General features: G+C 54.2%; 10 protein-coding genes across 10 annotated transcripts; 5 read left to right on the top strand and 5 right to left on the bottom strand.

The window, feature by feature from the left end:
* Positions 1-471: 471 nt before the first annotated feature.
* PpBr36_06156 (uncharacterized protein) lies at positions 472-2,528 on the bottom strand (the record flags this gene model as incomplete). Its single annotated transcript, XM_029893303.1, has 2 exons — positions 472-2,260; positions 2,341-2,528. The coding sequence occupies 2 exons, from the start codon at positions 2,526-2,528 to the stop codon at positions 472-474; spliced, it is 1,977 nt and encodes a 658-aa protein (XP_029745835.1).
* Positions 2,529-3,628: 1,100 nt separating this feature from the next.
* PpBr36_06155 (uncharacterized protein) lies at positions 3,629-4,988 on the top strand (the record flags this gene model as incomplete). Its single annotated transcript, XM_029893302.1, has 3 exons — positions 3,629-4,270; positions 4,343-4,439; positions 4,519-4,988. 3 exons carry the CDS (start codon positions 3,629-3,631, stop codon positions 4,986-4,988), a joined length of 1,209 nt encoding a protein of 402 aa, XP_029745838.1.
* Positions 4,989-5,529: 541 nt separating this feature from the next.
* On the top strand, positions 5,530-7,263 carry PpBr36_06154 (uncharacterized protein; the record flags this gene model as incomplete). The annotated part of the gene is made up of 1 exon (XM_029893301.1): positions 5,530-7,263. The coding sequence occupies one exon, from the start codon at positions 5,530-5,532 to the stop codon at positions 7,261-7,263; it is 1,734 nt and encodes a 577-aa protein (XP_029745837.1).
* A 405-nt stretch (positions 7,264-7,668) lies between these two features.
* PpBr36_06153 (uncharacterized protein) lies at positions 7,669-9,719 on the bottom strand (the record flags this gene model as incomplete). The annotated part of the gene is made up of 2 exons (XM_029893300.1): positions 7,669-7,807; positions 7,867-9,719. The coding sequence occupies 2 exons, from the start codon at positions 9,717-9,719 to the stop codon at positions 7,669-7,671; spliced, it is 1,992 nt and encodes a 663-aa protein (XP_029745841.1).
* Positions 9,720-10,351: 632 nt separating this feature from the next.
* On the top strand, positions 10,352-12,475 carry PpBr36_06152 (uncharacterized protein; the record flags this gene model as incomplete). Its single annotated transcript, XM_029893299.1, has 1 exon — positions 10,352-12,475. One exon carries the CDS (start codon positions 10,352-10,354, stop codon positions 12,473-12,475), a length of 2,124 nt encoding a protein of 707 aa, XP_029746321.1.
* Positions 12,476-12,663: 188 nt separating this feature from the next.
* Positions 12,664-13,811, bottom strand: PpBr36_06151 (uncharacterized protein; the record flags this gene model as incomplete). Its single annotated transcript, XM_029893298.1, has 2 exons — positions 12,664-13,640; positions 13,727-13,811. The coding sequence occupies 2 exons, from the start codon at positions 13,809-13,811 to the stop codon at positions 12,664-12,666; spliced, it is 1,062 nt and encodes a 353-aa protein (XP_029746139.1).
* Positions 13,812-14,693: 882 nt separating this feature from the next.
* On the top strand, positions 14,694-16,131 carry PpBr36_06150 (uncharacterized protein; the record flags this gene model as incomplete). Its single annotated transcript, XM_029893297.1, has 3 exons — positions 14,694-15,188; positions 15,273-15,385; positions 15,444-16,131. 3 exons carry the CDS (start codon positions 14,694-14,696, stop codon positions 16,129-16,131), a joined length of 1,296 nt encoding a protein of 431 aa, XP_029745842.1.
* Positions 16,132-16,386: 255 nt separating this feature from the next.
* On the bottom strand, positions 16,387-18,467 carry PpBr36_06149 (uncharacterized protein; the record flags this gene model as incomplete). Its single annotated transcript, XM_029893296.1, has 7 exons — positions 16,387-17,390; positions 17,497-17,578; positions 17,668-17,752; positions 17,858-17,925; positions 18,014-18,114; positions 18,240-18,309; positions 18,399-18,467. The coding sequence occupies 7 exons, from the start codon at positions 18,465-18,467 to the stop codon at positions 16,387-16,389; spliced, it is 1,479 nt and encodes a 492-aa protein (XP_029745966.1).
* Positions 18,468-20,394: 1,927 nt separating this feature from the next.
* On the top strand, positions 20,395-23,262 carry PpBr36_06148 (uncharacterized protein; the record flags this gene model as incomplete). The annotated part of the gene is made up of 8 exons (XM_029893295.1): positions 20,395-20,472; positions 20,737-20,752; positions 20,919-20,947; positions 21,017-21,844; positions 21,919-22,421; positions 22,496-22,545; positions 22,648-23,113; positions 23,193-23,262. The coding sequence occupies 8 exons, from the start codon at positions 20,395-20,397 to the stop codon at positions 23,260-23,262; spliced, it is 2,040 nt and encodes a 679-aa protein (XP_029745967.1).
* A 157-nt stretch (positions 23,263-23,419) lies between these two features.
* On the bottom strand, positions 23,420-24,385 carry PpBr36_06147 (uncharacterized protein; the record flags this gene model as incomplete). The annotated part of the gene is made up of 3 exons (XM_029893294.1): positions 23,420-24,061; positions 24,169-24,236; positions 24,313-24,385. The coding sequence occupies 3 exons, from the start codon at positions 24,383-24,385 to the stop codon at positions 23,420-23,422; spliced, it is 783 nt and encodes a 260-aa protein (XP_029745694.1).
* Between the last annotated feature and the right edge of the window lie 551 nt (positions 24,386-24,936).

Genomic DNA, 24,936 nt, shown 5'->3' with positions numbered 1-24,936 from the left:
TCCCTTGTCTGTCGTTGGCTGAATTTTACTTTGCATGTGTCGGGTCGTTTCACAGCCCCCTCACCATTTCCTCTGGTATATACGGGCATCATTTGTATCTAGCGACCAGCTGTTGTTATCTGTTTTGAATTCACATTAGAGTTGGAAGAAGCCTTGTTTGTGAAGTTGGCATGATGAGACGTGAAAAGTCGAGAGTCGAAGAATGATATGTCGATCATCTTTCAGCCAAGGATTGATGAACACGGGTTTCTTTGAGGCAAAGTAAGCATCAAGTAAGCTGTATCAAGTAAAGCAAGCCACACTTGGGCCTTTTTGCTATTCTCTTTCCGTGTTATCGTAATCTCGTAAACATGCTTTCTATGGAGTAATGATTGCTAGCTGTCTGTTTTTCTTTTTGTTCCCCTATGTGGCAATCAAGAGATTTCGGTTTTTTTCTTTTTTTTTTTTTTTTTTTTTTTCAAACCCATCTATCTACTTGTTCAGCCTTGGTGCCCTCTCAGGATCGCGCCAAAACAGACACTGCTCCCTTCTGATGTCGTCCTTCTCGACCTTTGTGCCCTGATTGGGCCTGACGACGAGCTGCGACGCGGGCTCCGAGTCGAGCCCGTACCCCGCCGGCCTGTAGGCGGGCCACTCGGGGCTCCCCTCCCAGCGGTGCGTGTTGGGATCGCCGGCGGTGACGAAGCTGGCCAGGTAGGCGTGGTAGACGTGCGAGACGTCCGGGTGCTGCGTCGTGGGGTCGGCCCACGTGTAGCGCGTGTCCGAGGTGTGGGGGATGCCGCGCCACGCCGGCCACGAGGCGTTGGTGTCGAACCGCAGCTTCCACGTCGGCACCGACGCCAGCGACGTCCGGTAAGCCGTTTCCTGCGACGGGCAGATGTACGCGTAGTCGCTCCACGCGGCCGACAGGCGGTTGTACTGCGTGCTGTTGGGCGAGTTTGCAAAAGGGGACTCCGGGTTGGTGGCAGGGTCTGGGTAGAGCTTGGCCAGCAGGGCCAGGTCGGTCGAGTTGAGCGCCGGGGAGATGTTGGCCAGGTAGTCGACGAACTCTTTGTCGGTTTCGAGGGTGCCCGGGACGTAGTACTTGGCCTCGTCGGTGGTCGAGGACGTGATGGTGCGCACCTTGTGGAAGGTCTGGTCATAGCCAGACTGCGAACCAAACTTCTCGAGCAGCGGGCCGCCCGCCACGGGCTGGAACGGCCAGGTCAGGGCCGGGTCGTAGTCGTGGTAGAGCTTGGTGCTGATGTCGCGGATCTTGTTGATGTCGGCCGCCTTGAGGCAGGCGAGGTCGTCGGGCGAGCAGCCCAGGTAGTCGACGTACTCCTTGTACTGCCTCTGGTAGAGCGGGTAGGAGGCGTTGGGGAACGCGCGGGCCGTCACGGAGCCGGACTGGTGGATGGCGCCGGCGAACAGAGGAGGCTCTTTGGCGGCCTCACCGTAGTTGTGGAAGTAGTGGATGCCGACCGAGTGGCCACCGGCCGAGCGGCCACCGATGGTCACGGCGTCCTTGTCGCCGCCGAACGAGGCGATGTGCTTCTGCACAAACTTGAGAAAGTGGTCCTGGTCCCGCATGCCGAGGTTTAGCAGACCCTCGCGCTCAAAGAGGGCGCTGGGAAGGAAGCCGAGAGAGTTGACGCGGTAGTGGAGCTGAACGACCACTATGGGGGCCTTGGAGTAGGCGGCAAAGGAGGCGGCATCGAAGCTCTGGTAGCTCCCGGAGTAAAAGGCACCGCCATGGATCCAGACGAGGACGGGCAGCTTCTGGTCTAGCGGCACGCCCTTGGTGCGAAAGACGTTGAAGTTGAGGCAAGCCTCGTCCTGGAGCTCAACTGGCACTGAGGCGGCCTCTTGGATGCAGATCTTGCCGAACTCGGTGGCGGCCTTGACGCCGTCAAAGGGCTCGGGCCAGGTCACGGGCTCAAATCGGCCGTCGCCGGTGGGCTGGGTGGAATAGTCGATGCCGAGCCAGGCATCGACGGCGGCAGGGAGGGCGCCGCCTTTCAGGGTAGTGTTGACGACCTTGCCCGAAAAGCTTCCGTAGCCGTCGAGCTTTACCGTGTTGTAGCCACCTTCGGCGGGTAGGACGAGGGCACCACAGGCAGCGAGGAGGGCGTGCGCCGTGAGAGTGGTAGAAAACTTCATCGTGGCGGCAGGAAAGTCGGTGATGCTACCGTATAACTCCCAGGTGACAGTAGTCAACAGGAGGCAGGCTTTCGGGAGGAGAAATATGGCAGTGAAGCTATTTCTCTGAGGCCTCGTCCTGTGGTGACCGAGCGGAAGAAGGACAATGAAGAAGAAGACGAAATGAGCAGGACGAGGCTCCTTCTTTCAATACCTCACTCTTCCTCCTGTCGCTCGCCATCGGACCCTTCCCCGACCGTGAGCAGGCCAGGTTCCTGGGGTCCAGCGGGGATTGAGAACCGCGGCGCGGCAACTGCAAGTATTGAATCAGGTTGGTAGGGCTGGACAGGCGATATGATTGGGAACACGACCAAATCTCTCCGCAATTGTGGGCTCGCGCCGCGCATATTGGTTCCTGGACCGGCGCAGACCGTGGTACCTTGTCGAATGATTGACGACTGATTGGTCAATTGACTATGTAGTTTCCATGATGAGCTCGACAGTGCTATCAGGAGTGATTACCAGTGTTATGGGCATGTCCGAACACGGAGAGTCCAAGAACTCCATGTTGTCACCAGTGCCGATCTATATAAGATGGCAAAATGGTAATCAATTGATGCGAAGAATTCAACAAAGCGTTTTTTTCTTCTTTTTTCTTTTGATGCAGAGATCAATATTAACTCAACAGTCTAACCCCTCATGTTACTCACAAGACAATGAAAACCCGGGTTAGCTGATGTTTTTCACGCAGCTTGAGTCAAGACACCGCTAGGTTTTTCTCGTGATGGCACGGTAACATTTAAGCTTGGGCTGTGCTTGATTGCAACGAAGAGACATGAACCGGTAGGTGCGGCGGACAAGAATCACTAGTCCCCGAGGGTTAGGGTTTGGGTTGCCCCTTTTTATCGTTGCCGGAATGCATGCCCTGCATCGACGGCTCGGAAATCATCAGCTTGGCGTTTTCCTGGCGCGTTGCGAGAGCAAGCAGGGCCATGACGAATGCGCCTCATCTGTTAAAAAATTGAGCCTGCATTCAGAGATGTATCTGACTAAAAGATTTTTTTTTTTTTTTTTTTTTTTTTTTTTCAGAAAAGAAAACAAATAAAAATCGTTCCCTATCTTTTTTATCCCTCCTTCCCTTCATGTAGCAACAGCTGGTCAGCAAGAAAGAGGTGGGCACAGGCTCTGTTCATGCCCCAGACTCTTCCCCATTTCCTGCACCTACCAAGTGTTCAAGCCCACCGAAGCCCCGCTCCACCAAGGAGAACAGTACCAAATCGAGCAGGACCGTAAGTATGCCTCAGGGCTGCGCATGGATTCATCATTTCAACCTGGTCCACTTCCCATAATCGGGTAGGCAGCTTGCTGCGCATCTCAGGGACAATCCGATGACGACCATGGCGTATATAATTCTGGCCTTTGGCGGCCGTCTGCCCGAGGCGGACACGAGGGTGACGGCACTCGTTCTCAGCTCGGTTCCAGTCCCTTCGCAGCAGCAGCCGCCACCATGAAGACAATTATCGTCACTTTCCTCATTGGCCTTGCCACTGCACTCGAAATTGTCCCTGGCAGCTACATCGTCCAGCTCAAGCCAGGCACATCCGCCACGGCGCACCACCGAGCCGTGCGTTCTCTCCTTCGCAAACGCGACTCGACCATCCAGTCCTTCAGCATCGGCCAAGATTTCAATGCCTACGCGGCCACGGCACTCACTACCGAAGACGCAGCCGCCCTCTCGGGACGTGATGACGTGCTGTCGGTTGAACCCGACTTTTACATCAGCGTCCAGGACTTCAATGGGACGGAATCGGACTTGGAGCCACGTGCATTGACAACGCAGTCGCCCTCAGGGGTATGGAGCTTGTCCGACGTTTCCCACAGTGCTGCGGGCGCCAAGGACTACGTGTATGATGATAGTGCCGGTGCCGGCCAGACTGTGTACGTCGTCGACACGGGAGTTCGCATTTCGCACCAGGAATTTGAGGGGCGCGCCCGATTCGGCTTCAGCGGCGTCACGGGTGGCACCGCATTCGAGGAGGATGGGGAAGGACATGGTACTCATGTGGCTGGTACCGTGGCGGGTAAGACATATGGTGTTGCCAAAAAAGCACAGCTCGTTGCTGTCAAGGTTTTTGGATCGGACGGAATTGTGAGTCGCCCCCTTTTCTGAGCGCTTGGTATGCTTCAAGACGACGTTGCTAATATCCTGAGCCAATCATAGGGCCAAGCTTCATGGACTTTGGCGGGCATTACATGGGCAGTCAATGACATTCTCGCTCGCAATGCAGCTGCATCATCGGTTATAAATCTGTCTCTATGTAAGTCTTGTATCAGCCCATCACGCCTGTTTGCGACAAAGTGTATCTGGGGCATCACGTCAACTGACCAGGACCGTAGCGACCAATGGGCCCTCTAGCTCTCTCGAGGCGTTGGTTCGCGCTGCCTGGAATCAGGGCATTGTCAGTGTATCGGCGGCCGGGAATTCCGACTCGCCCGCAGCAAACATGAGCCCAGCGCGCATTGCCGAGACGATCACGGTCGGCATGACGCGCGCCGACCGTCGACGCTCCCAGATCATTCCAAACATCTACGGAAGCAATTGGGGCCCCGAACTGGATGTCTTCGCCCCAGGCGAGGACATCCTCAGCGCTGGCTGGAGATCTGACACTGAGACGCGGTCCACCACTGGTACCAGTATGGCAACGCCTCTGGTCGCGGGCTTGATCAGTTACTTGAGGGCACTCGAGGGTGGCCTTGCCAGTCCTAATGATGTCAAGGCCAGGCTTGTGGCTTTAGGCCACAAAGGCGTGGTGACGGACCCCAAAGGCTCTCCAAATGTACTGGTGTACAATGGAAGCGGCAAGTAGATGCATATGCGTGTATGCACGTATCAACCTATATCACTATAATTCATCTTTATTTCCTTTCTTTAACCCTCGCCCCCACATAATTAATGCCCTTGATCTGGTGCTGGTGGAACAATCGCCTCCCCTGGAAGTTTTGGTCTCTGGTTATCGGCTGAATACTGCCGAAATTCATACTCACTTGTGGTCGGGGGGTACAGTTGCTGCACATCAAACCCCGCAAACAACCGCAAATTGAAGCCGAAGAATGTGCATCGTATTCTTCTTTATCCCCCGCATTTTATGGCATCACCTACAGCAAGCACAACAATGTGGAGATGCTGCAACCACACAGAGATGGAAACCATTTTGTTTGATATGTGATGGTATGTGATCACTGGAGTCTTGCGTTCCATCCGACATTGGCTCCGACCGAGGGGAACCTGATAGATCCCCAATGTAAGAAAAGCAAACCTTCGTACTCGCGGTGAGCTAGATGAACAACTGAAACTGCTACGCGCGCGAGCTCAACAGCCAAGCAGATTTCTCATCCCTGACGTCTATCATGCTCTTCGATCGCCTAACCAGCCAGTCTTTGCTGGAAAAGCCTCAGGAAATTTTATCAAGCGTTCCTCTGAGCAAACTACTCCCCCTTTCATTGCTCATCATCGCCGTCACGGCCCTGATAATCGACTATGGCTATATGCTCTACCTCCGCTCCCGGATGCCCCCGGGCCCCTTTCCCCTGCCCATAATCGGCAACACTTTTTCGCTCCCCGACAGCAAGCCGTGGGTCTGGTTCGATGAGCTTTCCAAAAGGTACAAGGCGCCGCTGGTGACGGTCTGGATCGGGCGCAACCCGACCGTCTGGATCTGCGACGCGTGGTGCGCGCACGAAATGCTGGAAAAGAAGGCGCAGCTCTACTCGTCGCGCCCGCGGATGGTGGTGTTTGGCGAGCTGGGTACCGGCCAGGCCAACCTGGTGACGATGCGAACCAGGGACCAGGCCGAGCGGGACCACTGGCGCGTCCACCGCAGGCTCATGCACCTCGGTGTCGGCACGCAGGTCGTCCGGCGGTACCGCGACGTGCAGGACGCCGAGAGCAGGGTCGTCGCCCTAGACGTGCTGCGCGACCCGGCCGCGTTCGTCGCGCACCTCGAGCGCTACGCCACCAGCGTCGTCTCCATCCTCGCCTTTGGCCGCCGCGTCGCTTCGTCCTCGGACCCCATCATCACAGAAGTCATCGCCGTCATGCAGCTCGCGGCCGAGCTCAACGTGCCGGGCAAGAAGTTCCCCATGCTCATGGAGACGTTCCCGTTCCTGGCCAGGTTTCCCCGCAGCATGCCGTGGATGAAGGGCCTGGGGGCGAGAGGCCGCAAGGGAGGCCACTACTTTTGGCACTCGCTCGCCCGGGAGGCGGTCGACCAGCTGGACGGCAGGACCGACGAGCAGAGGCGGAGCATCCCCAAGCCCTACGTGCACACGCTCTTTGCCGAGAACGACAAGTACAACCTCCCGATCAACGAGATCTCCAACCTGACGGGCAACCTGTTCGGCGCGGGCTCCGACACGAGCGCCAGCACGCTCGTGACCTTTGTCCTGGCGTGCTGCGCCTTCCCCGAGCCGGCGCAAAAGGCCCGGCGCGAGCTCGACCGCGTGGTCGGCCACGGCCGCTCGCCCAGCTTCGGCGACCAGCCGGACCTGCCGTACGTCAACGCCTTCGTCAAGGAGCTGTTCCGTTGGCGGCCCGTGGCCATCATCGGCGGGCAGCCGCACTCGCCGACGGCCGATGACCAGTACAAGGGCTGGCACGTTCCCGCCAACAGCTGGGTGCAGGGCAACTTGTGGGCCATCCACCGCAACCCGCGCGACTTTCCGGACCCGGACCGCTTCGAGCCCGACCGCTTCGTCGAGGGCTCGGCGTGGCAGAGGCCGTTCCCGGGGGACAGGGGATACATGACTTTTGGCTGGGGCAGGCGCGTCTGCAGCGGCCAGGCGCTGGCGGAGCAGGGCGTCTGGATCACGGTCGCGAGGCTGCTGTGGGCCTTTGACATGCGCAAGAAGCGCGACCCGGCCACGGGCGCCGAGGTCCCCGTCGACATCTTTGCCTTTACAAACGGCCTGAACATGAGGCCCCAGCCGTTCTTGTGCGACATCACGCCCAGGAGCGACGAGATCAGGCGGACGGTGGAGAGGGAGGGGCTCGATGCGCTCGTGGAGCTGAAGCCGTTGGATGGCGAGAGTCGCTATCGCTTCAGCACTTACTACCAGCAGATGAAGAAGGAGTCTGGAGACTGAGGTGCCATCATGATATGACATGTACACATGTGCCGGGGTTTGAGGACGCTGTCAGTATACGTGTGCGGAGAGATGAACAGGAGAGAGTTGGTGAGGAATAAATCACACATCAAGTAACCTCTCTCCTTTTTGGCCATCATACAGTAACAGACACTTGCATGCGTTCTTGTACTTCATCCATCGTTGAATATTGACTGTGACATGTTCCAATCATCATGCCATCTGAGCAGCTGAGGGACAAGACATCCAAGACGATAATTTGACTACTTCGACCCGCCAACTTTTTGACAGTCTCTACGCCAATGCCGCTGGAGCCTCCCGTGACAACATAAATGTCCGAGACGTCCGAGATGAATGACGTTCACTGCTCCAACATATACCCCGCTGCAGCTGTAATCGCGTTTATCAGCCGTCGACGGCAAATCGGTTGTTACCGTCCGCATTGTGCGACATAGGTCGAGCGACCGAGCAAGCGAGTCGGGGGAGGAAAAGGCTCCGTAATGAACAAAGCTTATCTGTGTTTCGAGAACTGCTCAAAAGCAGTCTGTTAAATCCAATGAAAAAAGACCACTCCGGTCTGGCATAGAAATCATGTATGCCCACAACAAGGCGATCAGTGCACCAATTGTTGCTGCAACTACCAGTCCCGTAGTTGTCCGACCGCGGCGCTCTCTTTCCCGTTCCTGACGCCGGACCCAGGCCTCTCGCTGTCGGAAATCCCTGTTTGTGTTGTTGAACATGGATGCAATGGCGGCCATTGAGATGTGCTCAAACCCGTCACTTTCCGAGTCCTGATCGTGCCATGGAGAATCGGCCGATGCCAGCGAGGTCTCTCGTTCCACGTCGATATCCACAACCCAGCTGGTGGAGCCTTCCATTTGGTGAGTATGAGTCTGGAAAATGTCTCCACAGACGTCGACCTGGCGGTCAAACTGGATGCTGCGTTCCAGATGCCATAGCCCGTTATCGAGCACCAAGTCAACAACGCGCCCAAGCCGAGGTCCCAGAGCAACTTGACTACTGACTTGTTGTAACTGAGGGCGGGAAAGATGGTTTTGTTCCTGAGTGTATTTGGCAGTGATGAGCAGAGCAACCCTGCGACGTGGTCGACTTTTATGGCCAAAGAGGAGAAGAACACGATGAGAATCTCCACACTGTATCGAGTCGGGCTCGATCTTGAGAGCCGCGTGCGGCGGATAGACGTCGATGAGCCTGTAGTCCTGGTTGTGTAGCGACTGCGTATACACTGTGATGGTGCTGAAATACATGGTCAGCGAGCTGCCTGGAAGACCCTTTTGCAGGTAAAGCAGCTTGTTCACCGCACGCTTGCGCGTCTTACGCGACACGGTCCTTGGTGCGCAAGCCCGGGTTCTTTGGAAGACATCATTGTGATAGGCGCGCGATATTGGAATGGCGACAAACTTGTTGTCGCTGATACAATCAAGTATGGCGTATGCCGTCTCGTTGTCAGGCCCCTCGGCAAGAATAGGAAATTCAATTCGAAGGCCCTTATTTGTCATGAAATGATGTGCAGGTTTGGTTGCAGACAGCTGGCCCCAGAATGATATGGATGAGCCCCGTTGAAAGGCTTCGGGGGAGTAGGCGAACAAACCACCAGCATTACCCTGATCTCCGTCGTCGAGTGGGATTCCCAGTCCCCACGCAAACAGCGACTGGTCATCCGAGTCCTTCATTATCTCCTCTTGTAGGCGAATAAAGGCTCGGTCGCCTTCACCGTAGAGAAGCGGCATGTTGATGCCAAAAATGCCGAGCAGACAGTATGCGCGGTCCTCCCGGCGAGTCGTACGGCGCTTGGAGGCCCAGCTCATCCGTTGGGCCACGCTAGCCCGTTGCAACTCCTCCACATCTTGCAGAAAGCGACGACCTATGCCGGTGATCTTCTCTATAGCAGAAAGATCCTTGGATTTGCTGCCGATGCGGCGCCACTTGGCGTCGAAGAAGATGACCTCCCCAGGGGCAATGAGCTCTTGTAGGGTCCAACCTCTGGTGAACCAACGGCACGACTGGTAGGTTTGATAAGTGGACGCGACGACGACTTTGCCATGGTGGCCAGATGCTTCAGTTGAAGACCCGGTGTCGTAATTCTCGGCCAGAGGGGATGTCACGTCTGCAAGATAAGCATAGCACAAGGCCGCGTTACGATACCAGCGAAACATGCTGTTGATTGCTTCGGAGAGCTCGGCGCTGCTGGTCTTGTCGATGCAGCAGGTATCGACCCAGACGTATCCCAAGCCATCGCGCACAGCCTGGCGGCAGCAACCCTCGATTTTAGAGAAGCTTTCACGGTTCTTGAAGCGACTGGGCTCCCCAGAGAGGACATCTTGGGCCGTTATCTCGTCGTCACCCCAAGTGTGGGACAAGATGGCATACAGCGGAATTCTTGTGTCATCGTCGAATTTCTCAAGGGTGAGGTTTGTAGCACTTAGCAGCCGCATGCTAGACTTCTGGCATGCATTTGTTGATTGTAGGCGTGCATGCCGAACAGTCGGGTTGATAGCGACAGGGTTTTGACTTGATTTGACCACTGAAAGTCAGACCTGAAGGGAGTAAAGTACTGCCTGCAATTAGTGCCCTGGCAGAATCTGATGAACGGTAATGAATATGGTGGATGGACAAAGCGGGGCTCCGCAGGGATTTATGCACTATTCAGGGATCATGCCTGCTCAATAAGTATGCTTATTCATTCATACCATCGTACAATCCAACAGGCAACAGGCAACAGGCAACGGATTTCCATTGGAGGAAGCCAGTCCCGTCCCATCCCATGCACGCACTTACCAGGTTTGTGGGGCGGGGCATCCGAACTCAGTCAGTCGCGTCGCGCTTGGGTGCACGTGTTTGCTGCCTCAACAGACTCGTCTAGGCCTGGTACTTCTTTTCCCCTTCTGTTTCTTCCACGCACCGCAGAGTCGCAATATCAGGTTGCATTCAGGTGGCCTAGACAAGGATTGCTCTCATTCTATTTTCACTTCTAGCTGCTTTGCTTGGTATTTTCAGAATTTAAAGCCGCCAATCGAGGCTATCTGAAACCCACATCAGCTATCGCAGTGGCAGCATACATTTCAACATGTCAGACGTCAGCGATAACGACGCAACCGACGTATCCGACGACGGAGAGCTTCCAAGTGATGCCGGGTCCGCTTCGCAATCGCATTCGGAACAGGACGTCGACTCAGATCCAGGCTCAGACTCTGGCTCTGATGAAAATGAGGATGAAGAAAGCCATGGCGACGCTCGCGGCCTACTGGACCTCGAGGCCTCAGAGTCTGGCGATGACGAGGACGATGGTGATGATGATGAATCAGATCGAAGCTCAGCATACGGGAAACGCACAGATGGCTTGCTGGATGGTAGCGAAACCATCAGCTTCTGGACAGATTACGAGTTTCCACAGTTCGCACAGCTGCCTCCCGAGCTGCGCTGTCGAGTCTGGGAGCTTTTCAGTCCTATGATTTGCGCGGAATCGCGGATAGTAACAGTCGAGCTCAGAATGATCGGAGATGTACTCCGGGTAGACCCAGAATTCGTGTTCGTCCTGCAGTACGCAAGCGTGGCTACCCTGTTGCAAATCAACCACGAGAGCCGCGATATCGTCCTCAAGGCCCTCCCTGACACCCTTGCCGTCTGCGATGACGACTGCTCGCTCGTGCGCTTCAATCGTAGCAAGGACGTTGTTGGTCTTGTAAACCTTGATGGGTGGAAAGACTGGATGGAGCCGGATCCTCTGCGCCCAGAAAACGCTCAACACTATCAGATCCCTGGGTTTTCTGAGAATGTCGAACACCTCTCTCTTCACGACGTTAAATTGGACTCCCGGGGGGCCATTACCCCCCCACCAAACAGTTTGGGCGACCCTGCACATATTTTCGGCTTGCTCATGACCTTTCCCAACCTCAAAGCAGTCTACGAGCTCAAATACAGCAACAAACTGCCCATGCGCTCTATGCACTGGTGTGGTCAAGAAGATTCCACCAATACCTACGAACTGCGCCACCTAGAGGAAAACGACTACGGCGTGGAAACCGAAACCAGATTTACTTACGTATGGCCCAAGATAGACAAGTTCGAGTTTCCAGACTCCCGTGAGAATTTGCCAGAGGTTGTTGATCTCGGTGTTTGGGCCGAGGAATTCTCAGAAGACAACCCGCCTGAGATGCCGCCCAACTTCGAAGACAGTGACGGGAACGATGAGTTCCCATTGATGGTCTCTGAAGTTCTTGCTGGCATCGAGATGTGGCCTATGGTGCTGTTTAGGTGCGGGGCAGGACAAAGGCGGCTCCAGAGGTTGAAAGACACCAAGTTGGAAGATCTGGACGATGATGAAGAAGTCGAGCTTGATAGTGATGCTGAAGACTGGGTCGACATGGATAATGACAGAGAAGATCATGACGGAGATGATCTTGAGAGTGAAGAGGACGATGGTGAGATGGATGACTTTATCGAGTACGACGATTTCGACCAAGATGCTCGGTCTGACCCGCCCCAGGGCGGCGAGTGGGATGCTGAAAATCCAGGAGATGGGGACGAAGATGACTTGGACCTTGGGCACGAAGCAGGCGCTCCTTTATTCATTGGCTTCTCGCCCACCCAAGATTCATCTGGCGCAGAGACCGACAATGCGGGCGACGACGATGGCAATGGTGGACTTTTGGAATCCGACGATGCAGATGACGACGTCCGTCCCTCCAAAAAGCGGAAGGCGAGGCGAGTGGTTGACTCAGATGACGAGGAGGACGAGGATGAGGATGAAGACGTTCGGCCAACCAAGATTCAGCGCAGATCTCGACGTATAGTTGCCCCTGACAGCGAAGATGAGGACGAAGACGAACAAACCGACAGCGGCAGCGATGGTGCCCCGGTACGAGATACCAAGTTACGAGGCAACCATTCTGATTCCTCTGCTACAGAAGACGACTCTGATTCCGAGGATGAAGGAGCGACCATAGACCGTGGCAGAAATCTCACCTTTGCTGAGCGGCTAAGCCTTCATAGAACTGAAAATCCGTTAGACTCGGATGGAGCTTCAAATTCGAACGGACCAGAGAGCTCCGACGAGGCCACAGACCACATTGCATCCGACGACGATAGCGGAGAGGACGATGATGGTAACAGTAATGGCATGGTAGACCATTACGCGGAGGATATGGGTGACGGCGAAGAGAATGGCTCGGATGATGACGGCGGATGGTAATATCATTCCGAACGACAAAAGGGGACCTAAAAAAAATCTAATAACACGAGTATGGTGTGGAAGTTAAGCCAGGGCTTTGGAATCCCACCACATTCTGAAGCCATATACTAATCTAACATTTTACTATAACGACCTGCTAGAGTTATGTGCCTACAGCGCTGGGACTCGATGGCCAGAAGAAGACCTGTTCACTTGCTAATTTGTAGCATTCTTTCACTCTCCTCCCATAGTCTCCTCGCGATAGCCGGGTCCTTGGCATGGTCGTGCACCAACTGGTCACTCAGCTGACAGTCTGAGAGGTACCCGATCACCTCACCGCCGACGTCGACCTGCCCTAACTCCGGATCGAATGCAGCCACAAGCGTCGTCGCAGCGCCCCCGTCAAGGGTCTTCCACTCGTCCGCCGCCATTTCTTTCAACATGTCGCTAGGCTCCTTGTCGAGGTTGCGCTCCAAGGCCGTCTCGATGAGGCCTGGGTGGACGGAAAAGGCCACAATGCCGCTGCCTTTGAGTCTCCGGCTCAGCTCGGTCGCGTGCAGGATGTTGGCAGTCTTGCTCTGTCCGTACGCCACGAAGCCCGGGAAACCTTCGTCGCCCATCCCCTGCAGAAAGAAAGCAGGCGTTTCGGGGTGGGTTCGTTCCGCCTCAGGTATGTCCTCGCCGGACGCGTATTTGTCCAGAGCGTAGTCCGAGAACCGGATGGGCGAGATGCGGTGGCCGTGGCTGCTGAGGTTGACGACGCGGGTTGCGCCGCTGGGGGCTTCCGCCGCCGCTTTCTGCAGCAGAGGCGTCAGGAGGTGGGTGAGCAGGAAGGTGCCGAGGTGGTTGACAAAGAACTGCTTGTCCAGCCGCGTCCCGTCGGGCGCGGTAATCGGGGCGCGGATCTTGTCTGTGACGCCGGCGTTGTTGATCAACACATTGATTCCCTCGCCCACCAGGAGCGACTCGATCTTGTTGGCCGCTTCACGGATGGAGTCAACGGATCCCAGGTCAAGACGGACCGGCAGGGTCTTGACGCCAGGGTACTTTTGGTTGATGTCCGATATGACCTCGTCAAGCTTTGAGGCTGTCCGCGAGGCGAGGATGAGGTGTCTGGGCGCCTGGGAAGCGACCGCGAGCGCTGTGGCCGACCCGATGCCCTCTGGCGACACCCCGGTGATTACGACTATTGGGTTGCTGAGTTAGCTGGGGTACTTTTTGCTGCCCAGGAAGCCCCTGAGATTATTGGCGGCGTTTTGTTTGCTGCCATACCATTCTTTCCCTTGATCGTGTCTGCAAAAGCCTTGGCGACTTCGGTGCCCGTCGTTTGTTGATTCCACTCAGGATGCGATGTCATGGCTAAGTACCTAGATACTCGGGAGACTGAGTCTGATGCAAGGAGGGATCGGATTCGCCAGATCTCAGTTGGGCGAGCGTTTTGATCGATTAGGCCAGGGAACGCACGTGCTTTATAGTGTCGTCAAGGTTCAAAAGAACAATCACGACTTGCCCTTTCTAGCATAATCCGAAATGTATTTGCTCGGAAGATTCCGTCACACAACTATGACGACTCGTCTTTGTCAGTCTGAGGTGCGGGGGCTCACCCATATAACAGAATAAATAGGCCAACAGAGCCATCGCATTTGTGTGCACCGGAATGCTATCTCTTCGTTGGATATTTATGCAGATATGCACGCTCTTTATTTAACATTCACCAAATACTTGTTTTTACTGCTGGATGCATCGCATAAACTAATGAACAACGAGTCATACCAGGGCACCAACGGCGTACCCCAAACCTTGGGATCGTTCTTCCCCACGCACCCTTATTACTAGGGTGTCGGAGAAATGGAACCGAGCGAAAGGAGGGGGAGTTGGTTACATCATTGTTGATAAGCGGGACAAGAAAGCCCGGCAACGACTTGCCGTGCCGACTTAGTTCGTCGGCGCACGCCATCGAGGTGATGATGCGGGGACAGCTGCAAGGCAACGACCTACTGTCCCTTACCCCATATGTGATTGGACCGAGGACAACCTACGACGGACAGAAAGTACTACGGCAGATGATTTGCAAGCGAGGGGGAAAACTTGATCTGGGCGGCGAACCTCCGGGATATTGTCAGACTCACAGAGTCATTATCATCGATTTTAAGGGTCTTTGGTGTCGCACACCCCATGGTTCAGCGAAGATGACTTGCACGACTCACCCACACCGCCACGTATCAGCACATGGACCAGGATGGAAACCAGACCCAAGACCGGTATCAAGGTGATCATCGTAGGCGCCGGCTTCGGCGGGCTGACGGCGGCGATCGAATGCAAGCGGCACGGCCACGATGTCGAGGTGTACGAGAGCTTTGCCGAGCTTAAGCCCCTGGGCGACATCATATCGTTTGGACAGAACGCCGGCCGCATATTCCATCGCTGGACGCTGCCCTGGGAGCCGTCGCAGCCCGGTCCCATCTCGCAGAGGATGCGCGAGCTCAGCATCAACCTCCAGACCTACGGCTTCCGCATACACAAGTGGGACACGGGCGAGGTGGTGCTGCACCAGCCGTCGCCGCCGCTCGTGCCAGACGCGCCCGCCTTTCATGGCCACCGGGGTGAGCTGCACCAGGTCGTGTTTGACTATGCGAGGGATGAGCTGGGGATCCCATTCCACCTGGGGCAGAATGTGGAAGAGTACTTTGAGGATGAGGACAAGGCTGGGATCGTGCTCAGGAGTGGTGAGAAGGTGCGCGCGTGTTGAATCTGTCAAGAGTCGGCAACGTAAAAAGAAAAGAGATGCAACTGGCAAACAGGGCTAATGTGAAAGTAGGTGTATGGGGACGTTGTCGTAGGTGCGGACGGTGTTAGGTCCAAGGCCAGAGAGCTCGTTCTGGGCTACGTTGATAAGCCAAAGAGCAGCGGCTATGCCGTATGGCGTGCGTGGTGAGTCTCGGACACTTCCATCCGTGTTGACCACCCCCTTAACCATCTCTGCCGGCAGGTTCTCGACTACCGAACTTCTCAAAGACCCCCTGACGCGCGAATTTTGCGAAAACGGCGACACGTTCAACGGCTGGATCGGGCCCGACGTGCACTTCCTGACGTCGACCATCAAGAACGGCGCCGACTGCTCCTGGGTGCTCACCCACAGGGACGAGCACGACATTGACGAGTCATGGTCGTTCCCGGGCGATCTGGACGAGGTCAGGGCGCTGCTGCGCGGCTGGGACCCCGTGTGCACGGCCATCGTGGACAAGACGCCGAGCGTGGTGGACTGGAAGCTCGTGTACCGCGACCCGCTGCCGCGCTGGGTGAGCGACGCGGGCCGCATCGTGCTGCTGGGCGACTCGGCGCACCCGTTCCTGCCGACGAGCGCGCAGGGCGCCACGCAGGCCATGGAGGACGGTGTCACGCTGGCCGTCTGCCTGCGGAGGGCGGGCAAGGGGCACGTCCCGGCGGCCTTGTGGACGCACCAGGACATCCGCTACGAGCGCGTCAAGGCGGTGCAGAAGACGGGCGAGACCACCAGGGACATGTGGCACAAGACAGACTGGAGCAAGGTCAAGCAGAACCCTGAGAGCATTGCGTTTCCGCGCGAGGACTGGGTGCACAAGCATGACGCCGAGAGGCATGCTGAAGATGTTTTTGGCGAGGTTTTTGCCAAGAAGAAAGAGACCATGAGTGCATGATGAATGGCCGATTCACATGTAAGTGAGCTGGGTATATATATATATATATATATATATATATATATATCGATATCGATATCGATTGACCATAGACTAAACAAACAAGACACTGTATGTAGAACTAAATCATGTTCCATAGCGGGCAGCCTAGAGACCAAAGCCTGATAGGCCAAAAAAGACTTGTATGGTAAATTAGGAGAGCCTCCCAGTGACCCCTCGACCCTTGACTCACCACCATATGGCCTTGCCGAGATCTTAGGAAGTCTCGTCTACCTTGATCAGGACAGCTTTGTGCTCCAAGAAATGGTCGATGCTGTACAGAATGCCCTCGCGACCTTGGCCAGACTGCTTGTAGCCACCAAAGGGCAAGTCCCTACCACCCGAGAGCGAGCTGCAATTTATTCCTACAGATCCGCTTTCGAGCGCCTTGGCTACGCGCATGGCCTTGGAGATGTCGCGCGTGAAGACGGAGGCGTAGAGGCCAAACTCGGTGTCGTTGGCCTTTTGGAGGACCTCCTGCTCCGTCTCGAACGTGTTGATGCTGACGACGGGCCCAAAAATCTCCTCCTTCATGACGGTCGCGTCCTCGGGCTGGTCGAGGAAGACGGTCGGCTGGACGAAGAAGCCGTCCGTGCCCTCGATGGGCCCGCCGCCCAACGCCAGCTTGCCCGTCTTCTTGCCCTGCTCGATGTAGTTCAGGACCTTGTCGAACTGGATGGCGTCAACCTGCGGCCCGTGGTTGACGTCGGCGCGGAGGGCGTCGCCGGCCGAGACGGCCGAGAATTTCTTCTTGAAGAGCTCGACAAACTCGGCCGCGATGGGCTTTTCGACGTACAGGCGCGAGTTGGCGATGCAGATCTGGCCACTGTTCGTCTGGATGCCCTGGACGGTGGCGTCGACGGCGCGCTCGAGGCTCGGGGCGTCGGCAAAGATGATGGACGGTGACTTGCCGCCCAGCTCGAGGCTGACCGACTTCAGGTTGGACTTGGCGGCGGCCTGCTGGATCAGCTTGCCGGTGGCGGTGGACCCCGTGAAGGACATGACGCGCACGTCCATGTGGTGGGCCAGCACGGAGCCCGACGGCGTGCCGTGGCCCGAGATGATGTTGAACACGCCCGGCGGGAAGCCGGCCTGTTGGACCAGCTCGGCGACGCGCGCCACGCCCAGCGGCGCCTTCTCGCTGGACTTGAGCACGACCGTGTTGCCGGCTATGAGGGCCGGGGCGCACTTCATACCAATGAATGCAACGGGCGCGTTCCCTTTTTTTCTTTTATTAGTGAGAAAAGAACAAGAGCTGCATGCTGGCACAAAACTCCCGACGGCGGAAGATAATCATGAAGACCATGGGGAGAAAAAAAAACCTACAGGGGATGATTATGGCGGCAACGCCGTACGGTTGGCGCAGAGACATTCCGACGAAGCCCGGCGTGTTCAAAGAAGAGCAGCCCTACCGTGAAAGTAAAGATGGCAACGTCAATATCTGATTGTTATTGTTTCTTTGCGTATTTCATAGCTCTGCTTCTCAAAGTCTCTCACCTGGATTAGAGGCCAAGCTTCCGCATACTGCTCACAAGTCCTGGCTGCCAGGGCAGTATCAAAACCAAGTGATGTCGGACGACCCCTTTTGACCCAAATTTATTAGCTCGCTTCAGTTAGTTTTTTTTTTTCATATCCCAAGCAGGACGACGAGGGTTCAGTTGATTGGCTAAAAGACACAAAGTCGTACATGGAGACACTCTCGAGCTGGGCGATCTCTGAAGAGTGCTCTCGCAGCAACGCGGCGAGAGTTTTAAGCTGTGGTCAAAAAGACAAGGATAGGTGAGCTTGGGACAAAGTCAAGATGGCGGGTGAAACCAGTCAATGAGAGGTAGGTAGGTCATACATAGCTGCCACGAACTTCCGGGTCGGTGTTGGACCACTCGGGGAATGCAGCCTTGGCGGCAGCAACGGCGGCGTTGGTATCATCCTCGGTTGCTTCGGGGACTATCAATGGGAGAGGAAGTGATTGAGTTTGTCAGTAACAGTGAAGCATAAGACAAAGTCTGCGGTACACCTAGGTAAAGCATTCGAGAGAGAAAAAAAAAAAAAAAAAAAAAAAAAAAACTCACCATCGGCAATCTTTTGCTTCGTGTTTGGGTTCACCACCTCAAAGGTTTTGTTGTCTGAAGCGTTGACAAACTGTATGCGTGGAGGAGAAGCTTCTAATCAGCTACAAGTCCTACGCATGTGATAGTTCGATAAGACGTAAATGACCCAGGTATAATCACCTTGCCATTGATCAGCATCTGCGTATGCTTGATCTCGGGCAGCTTCGTAGCATTGCCATTTGCAGTCATTTTAACGCCTTTTTGGTATTGGCCTGGTGGATACACTTATGTATTGTATTATATTCCGGATTAATCCAAGCCAAACCTTGGGGGTTTCAGTACTTGGCTGTGTCGATGTGGTAGTGTGCAATGCGAACTGATTATCGAGGCCAAGTGTGCCATCAAGTGAACATGTATGCGTGTGCGCTGACTTTATATACTCGTTGAAGCGTCTATCACGACTATATGGTAAGTAAGTAATAACTGTACACATCATTTTACGTCCCGGTGGGAACCGGAGTCGACGGAGTCCAGGAAGGTGCTTACTCAGAGTATCATGCCATCCCCCGCCCTGTGCACTGGGTATGCCAAGGTTTATCTCGAAAAGTCGCATTTCGTGGACGACTTTCCGGTCCATATAAAAGACAAGTATGCTGTGAAAAACCGCCCGCCATGTTGCAGGTAATGACAAATTCCTACCGGGGATGTTTTGTTCACAACCAATAATAAAAAGCTCTCCGTACTCTGTGCATGGTAGTTACTCACATAAGTTCTGACCTCACACAGTGCCTTGGCGATTGTATTCTGTTCTTTTATATTCTGCATCACAGTCATGATCATAAAGCCCGGCAAGGAGTTTCGACGGCCAGATTTCCCATTGTTTATTTGTTGTTCAAGTCGGCGTAAAAGCTTTGGTGTGTACATCATTTTGTATGCACAATTGACAAGCCATCGTCATGAATCTGACGATAAACTACCCTTGCTTGACTTGTGTCCTGATAGTTGACCGTCAAGACGGAGTTTACGGACTTGAGAAGGATTACTGCGAAGTCCGCCAGGCGTACGGGTATAAGAGCGGGATTACGGAATGAGTTCAGTGCCGTGAGCTGTGGCCCGCTGGAACTCAAATTCAGTAGACAGAATGCTTGACTGCTCCTCAATTAGTGGAACAGCCAAGGAAGGCCAGGCCTGGCTGGTGGTAGAGGTTGAACTCAGGTCTCCACCCTATGGGTTTGACCAACTCCGTTCTTGCCTTTGGGGTATGGAGGTTGAGACTGTGCTGTAAGTTTCCGAACTGGCAAAGCTACTGACGGCCGAAATAGCTGTTATTTTTATTCGTGCGCCGCGCTCGCGCTCCCTTGCCCATGCCCATGCATGGTACCTACCCGACCAAGCGGGGGACAGAATTCAACGAACGGGTAACCCAACCAACCACTCAGCCGTACTTTTGGGTTTCTTTAGGCAATACGCCCATCCCTTGCTTGATTGCTCACTTCACTTTTTATGCCAAGAATTGATTCTTAGCTCAATGGAGCTACCAGACCTTAACCAGCGTAACATTTGATGCACGTACCCTCGTTGAACCAAAAGTACAGCCACCATCACATTTGTGTTGAAGAAACAATTGGATGTCACGTCAACATGAAGCCGGCCGTGTGCAACCTGAAGCGGAGGTGGCAAAATTGATTATCCTCTCTACTAGTATGTAGCCTGTTTTGTTTGACGGACCCGGGAAGGAGCAGCGGATGGCACAAAGCACTCAGGTCCGGGCTGCCAATGGCAGGCTGCCCATGTCTACCGGTACCAAAAAAAAAAAAAAAAAAAAAAAAAAAAAGAGAAAGACTTGACTTGAGAATTAGGAAGGAGTGACCTCCGGCTCATATTCGATGCCGTGTCGTCTGCCTCTGCCTCATCAAGGTGCGGGGTCAATAAGAAATCTCCGTTTCGTCGAGGTCAAACATTCACCGAACCGCTGCGGTCCTTGTCCTTGTTCAGCATCATATTTCCCCCATCAAAACTTGCACCCTCCAGCATTAAACGTTAGACTAACGCAAGGCGTCTCCATACATACGGCTAGTTGACCAACTACCTGCATTTCGGTGTTATTTCCCTACACGTCGGGTGGGTTGATCGGCCCGGTGAAGCCAGACTCGGTAGCGTCGGACACGCAATCGCGATGGACTCCGAGGGAGACCATGTAGCCAAGCGACGGGCGCCGATGAGCTGCGACCGCTGCAAGAGTCGTAAGACGAAGGTGTGCTTCGCAATGCTCCTGAGAGGCCCGCAAAGGCCCACCAGGCCTGGGCAAGTGGGATCGTAGCAACGTCGCTGCTGTTTGCTGATACAAACTGGTCAATGGAGCCGCTCACAGTGTGTCAATCCAAGTTAGTGCACATCAGTCGTAGCGAAAGCCTTTGTCACGCTCTCATCGCAAACTGAAGACTGACGCATCTGCTCTGTTTGCTCAAGTTCCTGGACCTTGTCAAGTTAGTTCATCACACACTGTTCCATGGTCTAGGCTGGGGGATTTTGTGGTCATATAGCTAATGCGCAAGATGTCATAGTTCTGCTCCAGCATCGGGGCAGCTTGTCAAGTAGATCCCTCGAGAAGGTCAGCCCATCTAGATACAGGGGAGAACCTTCAAATAACTGCATATCGGATCCACTCACTGACTAGGACAACCGACTTGTCTAATTTAGACGGCAACGTCCATACTATCATGTCTCGGGTAGGTCAAAACTTAAAAGGGGAGGTTGATTTCTCATAATTATATCCCTTTGATCTATGACTGACACAGTCTCCAGAGGAAGAGTTCAGACTTATGACCCGGGCATTGAGCCTCCTTTTACCGGGAACACCAATCAATCTTGATAGTCTCCGAGAACTCGTCCACTCGCTTGAGAGAAGGCTGCCGACGCCGACAGAAAATCTTGGCGAACCGTTGCGAAAATCTAGAGCAAACGCTGGAGCCTCTAACCATAGAAATGCCATTGGCAGCGGCGTGGAACAAGGTGCTGATAAAGGACTCCATCCTGGCAGCGCAATCACCATCGACGAGATAGATCATCTCCAAAAAGAACTGGGCTGGCTTACCATTGACTCCAAAGGCACACCTCGGCATGTCGGGCTGGAGGGGGGCTACGGCTTTAACGCCGCCGTCAGGTCCCTCAACCCAAGGCAGCGCGCCAACCCAGCATCATCGGCCAGTATTCCAAACGACCTGGTGACACCGCTTACGGCAGCCCCTCCATGTCCCCCAGAGGCCCCTGTCTCTGCCTTCTCTGTGACTGGCATGTTTTTGACGCCCCCGAAACAAATATTTTTGCCCATGAGAGAGCTGTGCCTTCAATGCGTTGATCGCTTCTTCCGCGAGATACATCCCGTTTACTGGCTTTTCCGTGCCGACACCTTCTACGCCGCTCTTGATCGCATCTATGCCAGGGACTCAAACTACGCATCCCCCTCCATGCTCTGCTCGATTTACGCCATACTCGCGCTAACAACGCGAGACAGTGAGGCCGCGGGCGAGGCGACATCATCCAAATACTTGGCGCTTGCTAAATCGCTCGTCCCGGCGCTCTTTGATGAGGCCAATGTGGATACCATACGTGCTTTATGCATTCTGGTATGCGTTACAATTTGCCCGCAATATGAGATGGTTATATAACATTAACATACGTTTAGAGTATCGCATTGCAGAGCTCGATCAATTCCAACACCGCCTATGCTTACATTGGTGCTGCATCGAGGATCGCTCTCACCCTAGGTTTGAATCTCTCCAAGAGCATGAGACTACGGAGCAACGTTCATGGCCAGTCTGATCTTCGTATATTCTGCAGCCTATACATGCTTGATTTGGAAGTGGCCTTGTGTTACGGCAATCCTCCATCTTTGGTGGAAGAAGATGGCGCAGAGTCTGTTCAGTTTTTGTTGGAACAGGTTTTGGAACCTGGAAGCAACATGCCTCCAGACTATTTGGCTGTTTCATGTCAGCTGTCTACATTAAAGCGTGGCGTGAACAAGTTGCTATATTTGAGGCCAAGTGGGATAGCTGGAGCTGCGGCGGATCAAGGCAGGAGCGGCTATGCAGCAGCCTCGATATCATCAGTAACAGAGGCTATTTCATCCATTCAGCGGTGGTTCAACACTATACCTCTTCATCTCAGGAACATCACACAGGCATCTCCTTATCACCAGCGCAGGTAAGGCCCGATGATATTTGTAAATTTTTGAGATGGACGGAAAAAGGGATTAACAATACTCTCATACGTTGCAGTATCGCCACTTTGCACCTACGCTACTGGAGCACTTTGATTTTCGTTACCCGTCCGTTTTTTCTGCATATCGTTATGCATCCAGACCGGCGACAGAAAACGTCCCAAAGCGCCACAGAAAAAGCCAGAAACGAGACAAACACATCATCTACAGAACGCGGATCAGCTAGTGGCCTGCGGAGCACACCTCAACGGATACGAACGGTCAGTGATGCCAAACGCCAGTATTTCAAAGACTTCTCAGCTCTCTGCCTTGAGGCTGCCTCCCAAAGCCTCCGGATACTTTGTTATATGCGCGATGCCGAGCTTCTTAGTAGTCTCGTGACCCTTGACACTTCATGCCTGTTGGAGGACTTGCAGGTGTTCCTACTTGCTCTGTCAAATGGACAAGATACAGCCGGAAAAGAGAGACAGGAGAAGCGAACCATGGCCATTAGCGCCATTTCCGAGCTGCTACATACACTTCAGGGCATGGATCAGATCTTCTGGACGCGGCATGTTTTGGTCGAAGTCATGGCACAGCTTGAAGAACATGGCCTGATCAATGGCGACAGCGGGTTCAATCCAGGGCATGATAGTCCGGGACTGTACTCATTTGGCATCGCTTCTCATCATGATATGTAAGTTTCTCCCTTTGCTGTGGCCACAGCCTATTATCTTTAGAATGCAAATACTGATGAATCTCATGACGAAAATCAGCGTCTCAGGAATGATGGAGTCCTATGGTCAGGATGGCGACGACCCTTTGTTCCATCTGCCCGATTTCTGAGACTCCAAACGAACGCCCTAGTTACCGAAAGCAACGTTCAATGTCCAATAAAGCCATTATACACAGCCTTCAGCTCATTTCAGCTTCTGGTCAATCAAGCGTCGGAAACAGCAAAACGCTATGAATAGTCAACAAGTTTCTCGATCCCCATCAGGAACTAATCAAGTTTCAGTCCAGGCTTCGCCTCTGCGGGGCCAGACCCATACACAGGTGCTCGCATATTCTCCTCCTTAACCGTCTCCCCAGTCACGGGGTGGTCGTAGTGGAACGGCACGACTCTTGTATCCGGCCACATCATCCTCTGGTCCTCTTCCAGCACCTCATCGGGCCCAGCTTCATCCTCGGGATATGTCACGGCCTGGAACGGCACGAACCCGGCGACCTTGTAGGCCCAGCCGTGCTCGAAGTCGGCGTGCCAAAAGGGGAAGTAGCGCAGCCTCAAGATGCGCCAACCGCCGCCTCCGAGGTCCTTGATGTACTCGTTTTCGTAGAGACCGCCCTCCCACCACTGTGTGACGCCCCGCGGGTGCACCGCCGCCTGCGACACGTGCACACCCGCCTGCATCAGACTGCGAAACCGTCCTCGCGCGACAGGCGGCGAGGCACCATAGTCGACGTCCACTATACCCTGGAGCTGCGGGTGGTCGAGTAGGAAGCCGTGGATCGGCCCATTCCGTCCTCCGGTGAAGAGCTTGCCAAACCGTCCTACGTACAGCCGGCGCACGCCTGACTTTTTGTGGTATCGCCCGCCAAGGAATTGGACATATGCGTCTGCCGCGTCGGAGAAGAGGGAGACGACCTATCCTGTCATGTTAGTGTTTTTTTTTTTTTCTTTTTTTTTTTTTGGCTGGAATTCAGGGACTAATTTGAGATTGGAAATTTCCATGGCGTGTTCGGATTGTATACCTCTTCGTAAAGGCATTTATCAAGATAATAGCCATATTTGTACTGCAGTTTTCGGATTTCCTCTTGATCTACCAATTTGCTTGGAATACAGCATGAGAAGAACGCAAGCGATAAGACGGTTAGACCAAGGCTTTTTGTACGTACCACTCAGTCTGGTAACCTGTTGCTGCAGCTTCTCGACAGTCTGCTGGAGCTGGGCGACATGGTCTGTAGACATGGCTTAGAAAAGAAGACGGCAATGGCAAAAAAAGAGAATGAACTTTTAAACGTTGCCGCTCCGGAACTGCTGGATGCAGCAAGTGATGTGTGCAATGAGGAGATATATAAAAAAAGGGAGGGCACACATTCCTAAAAAAGAAATTGACTCGCAAAAGGCCCAAAACAAGCCACACCAATTCTGTCATGTTTTGTTTTGTTCATGTAACCCGTCTGTGAGAAACGTTGATAACGCGAGGAGCGGTGATCGCCAAGATAGACACAGGTCGGCTTTATAGTACCGAGAGAGGGGTATCAGAGATGGCACGGGGGGTCTTGAGTGGTATGAGGGGTGGGAAGGGGAGGTATTTTTTCTTCTTTTTTTGGGAGATCACCAACGGCAAAAAAGGGACCAAGTTACAACCGCCCCCAAATAGATCCCGCATGGCCCTAACAAAAAGGTCCATCATAGATAGGGTAAGTACTGGGCAAATCCGCGTCTCATGCCCGTCCAGGCTCAAGTCGATAGGGGGACTGTCAGATCAATCCCTGATAATACTTCTTTTATTTGCC

This window comes from Pyricularia pennisetigena (assembly GCF_004337985.1).
Source record: "Pyricularia pennisetigena strain Br36 chromosome 4 map unlocalized Pyricularia_pennisetigena_Br36_Scf_6, whole genome shotgun sequence".
Lineage (NCBI taxonomy): Eukaryota > Fungi > Ascomycota > Sordariomycetes > Magnaporthales > Pyriculariaceae > Pyricularia > Pyricularia pennisetigena.
The sequence above is the reverse complement of the archived record's forward strand: the minus strand, read 5'-3'. Positions and strand labels throughout refer to the sequence as shown.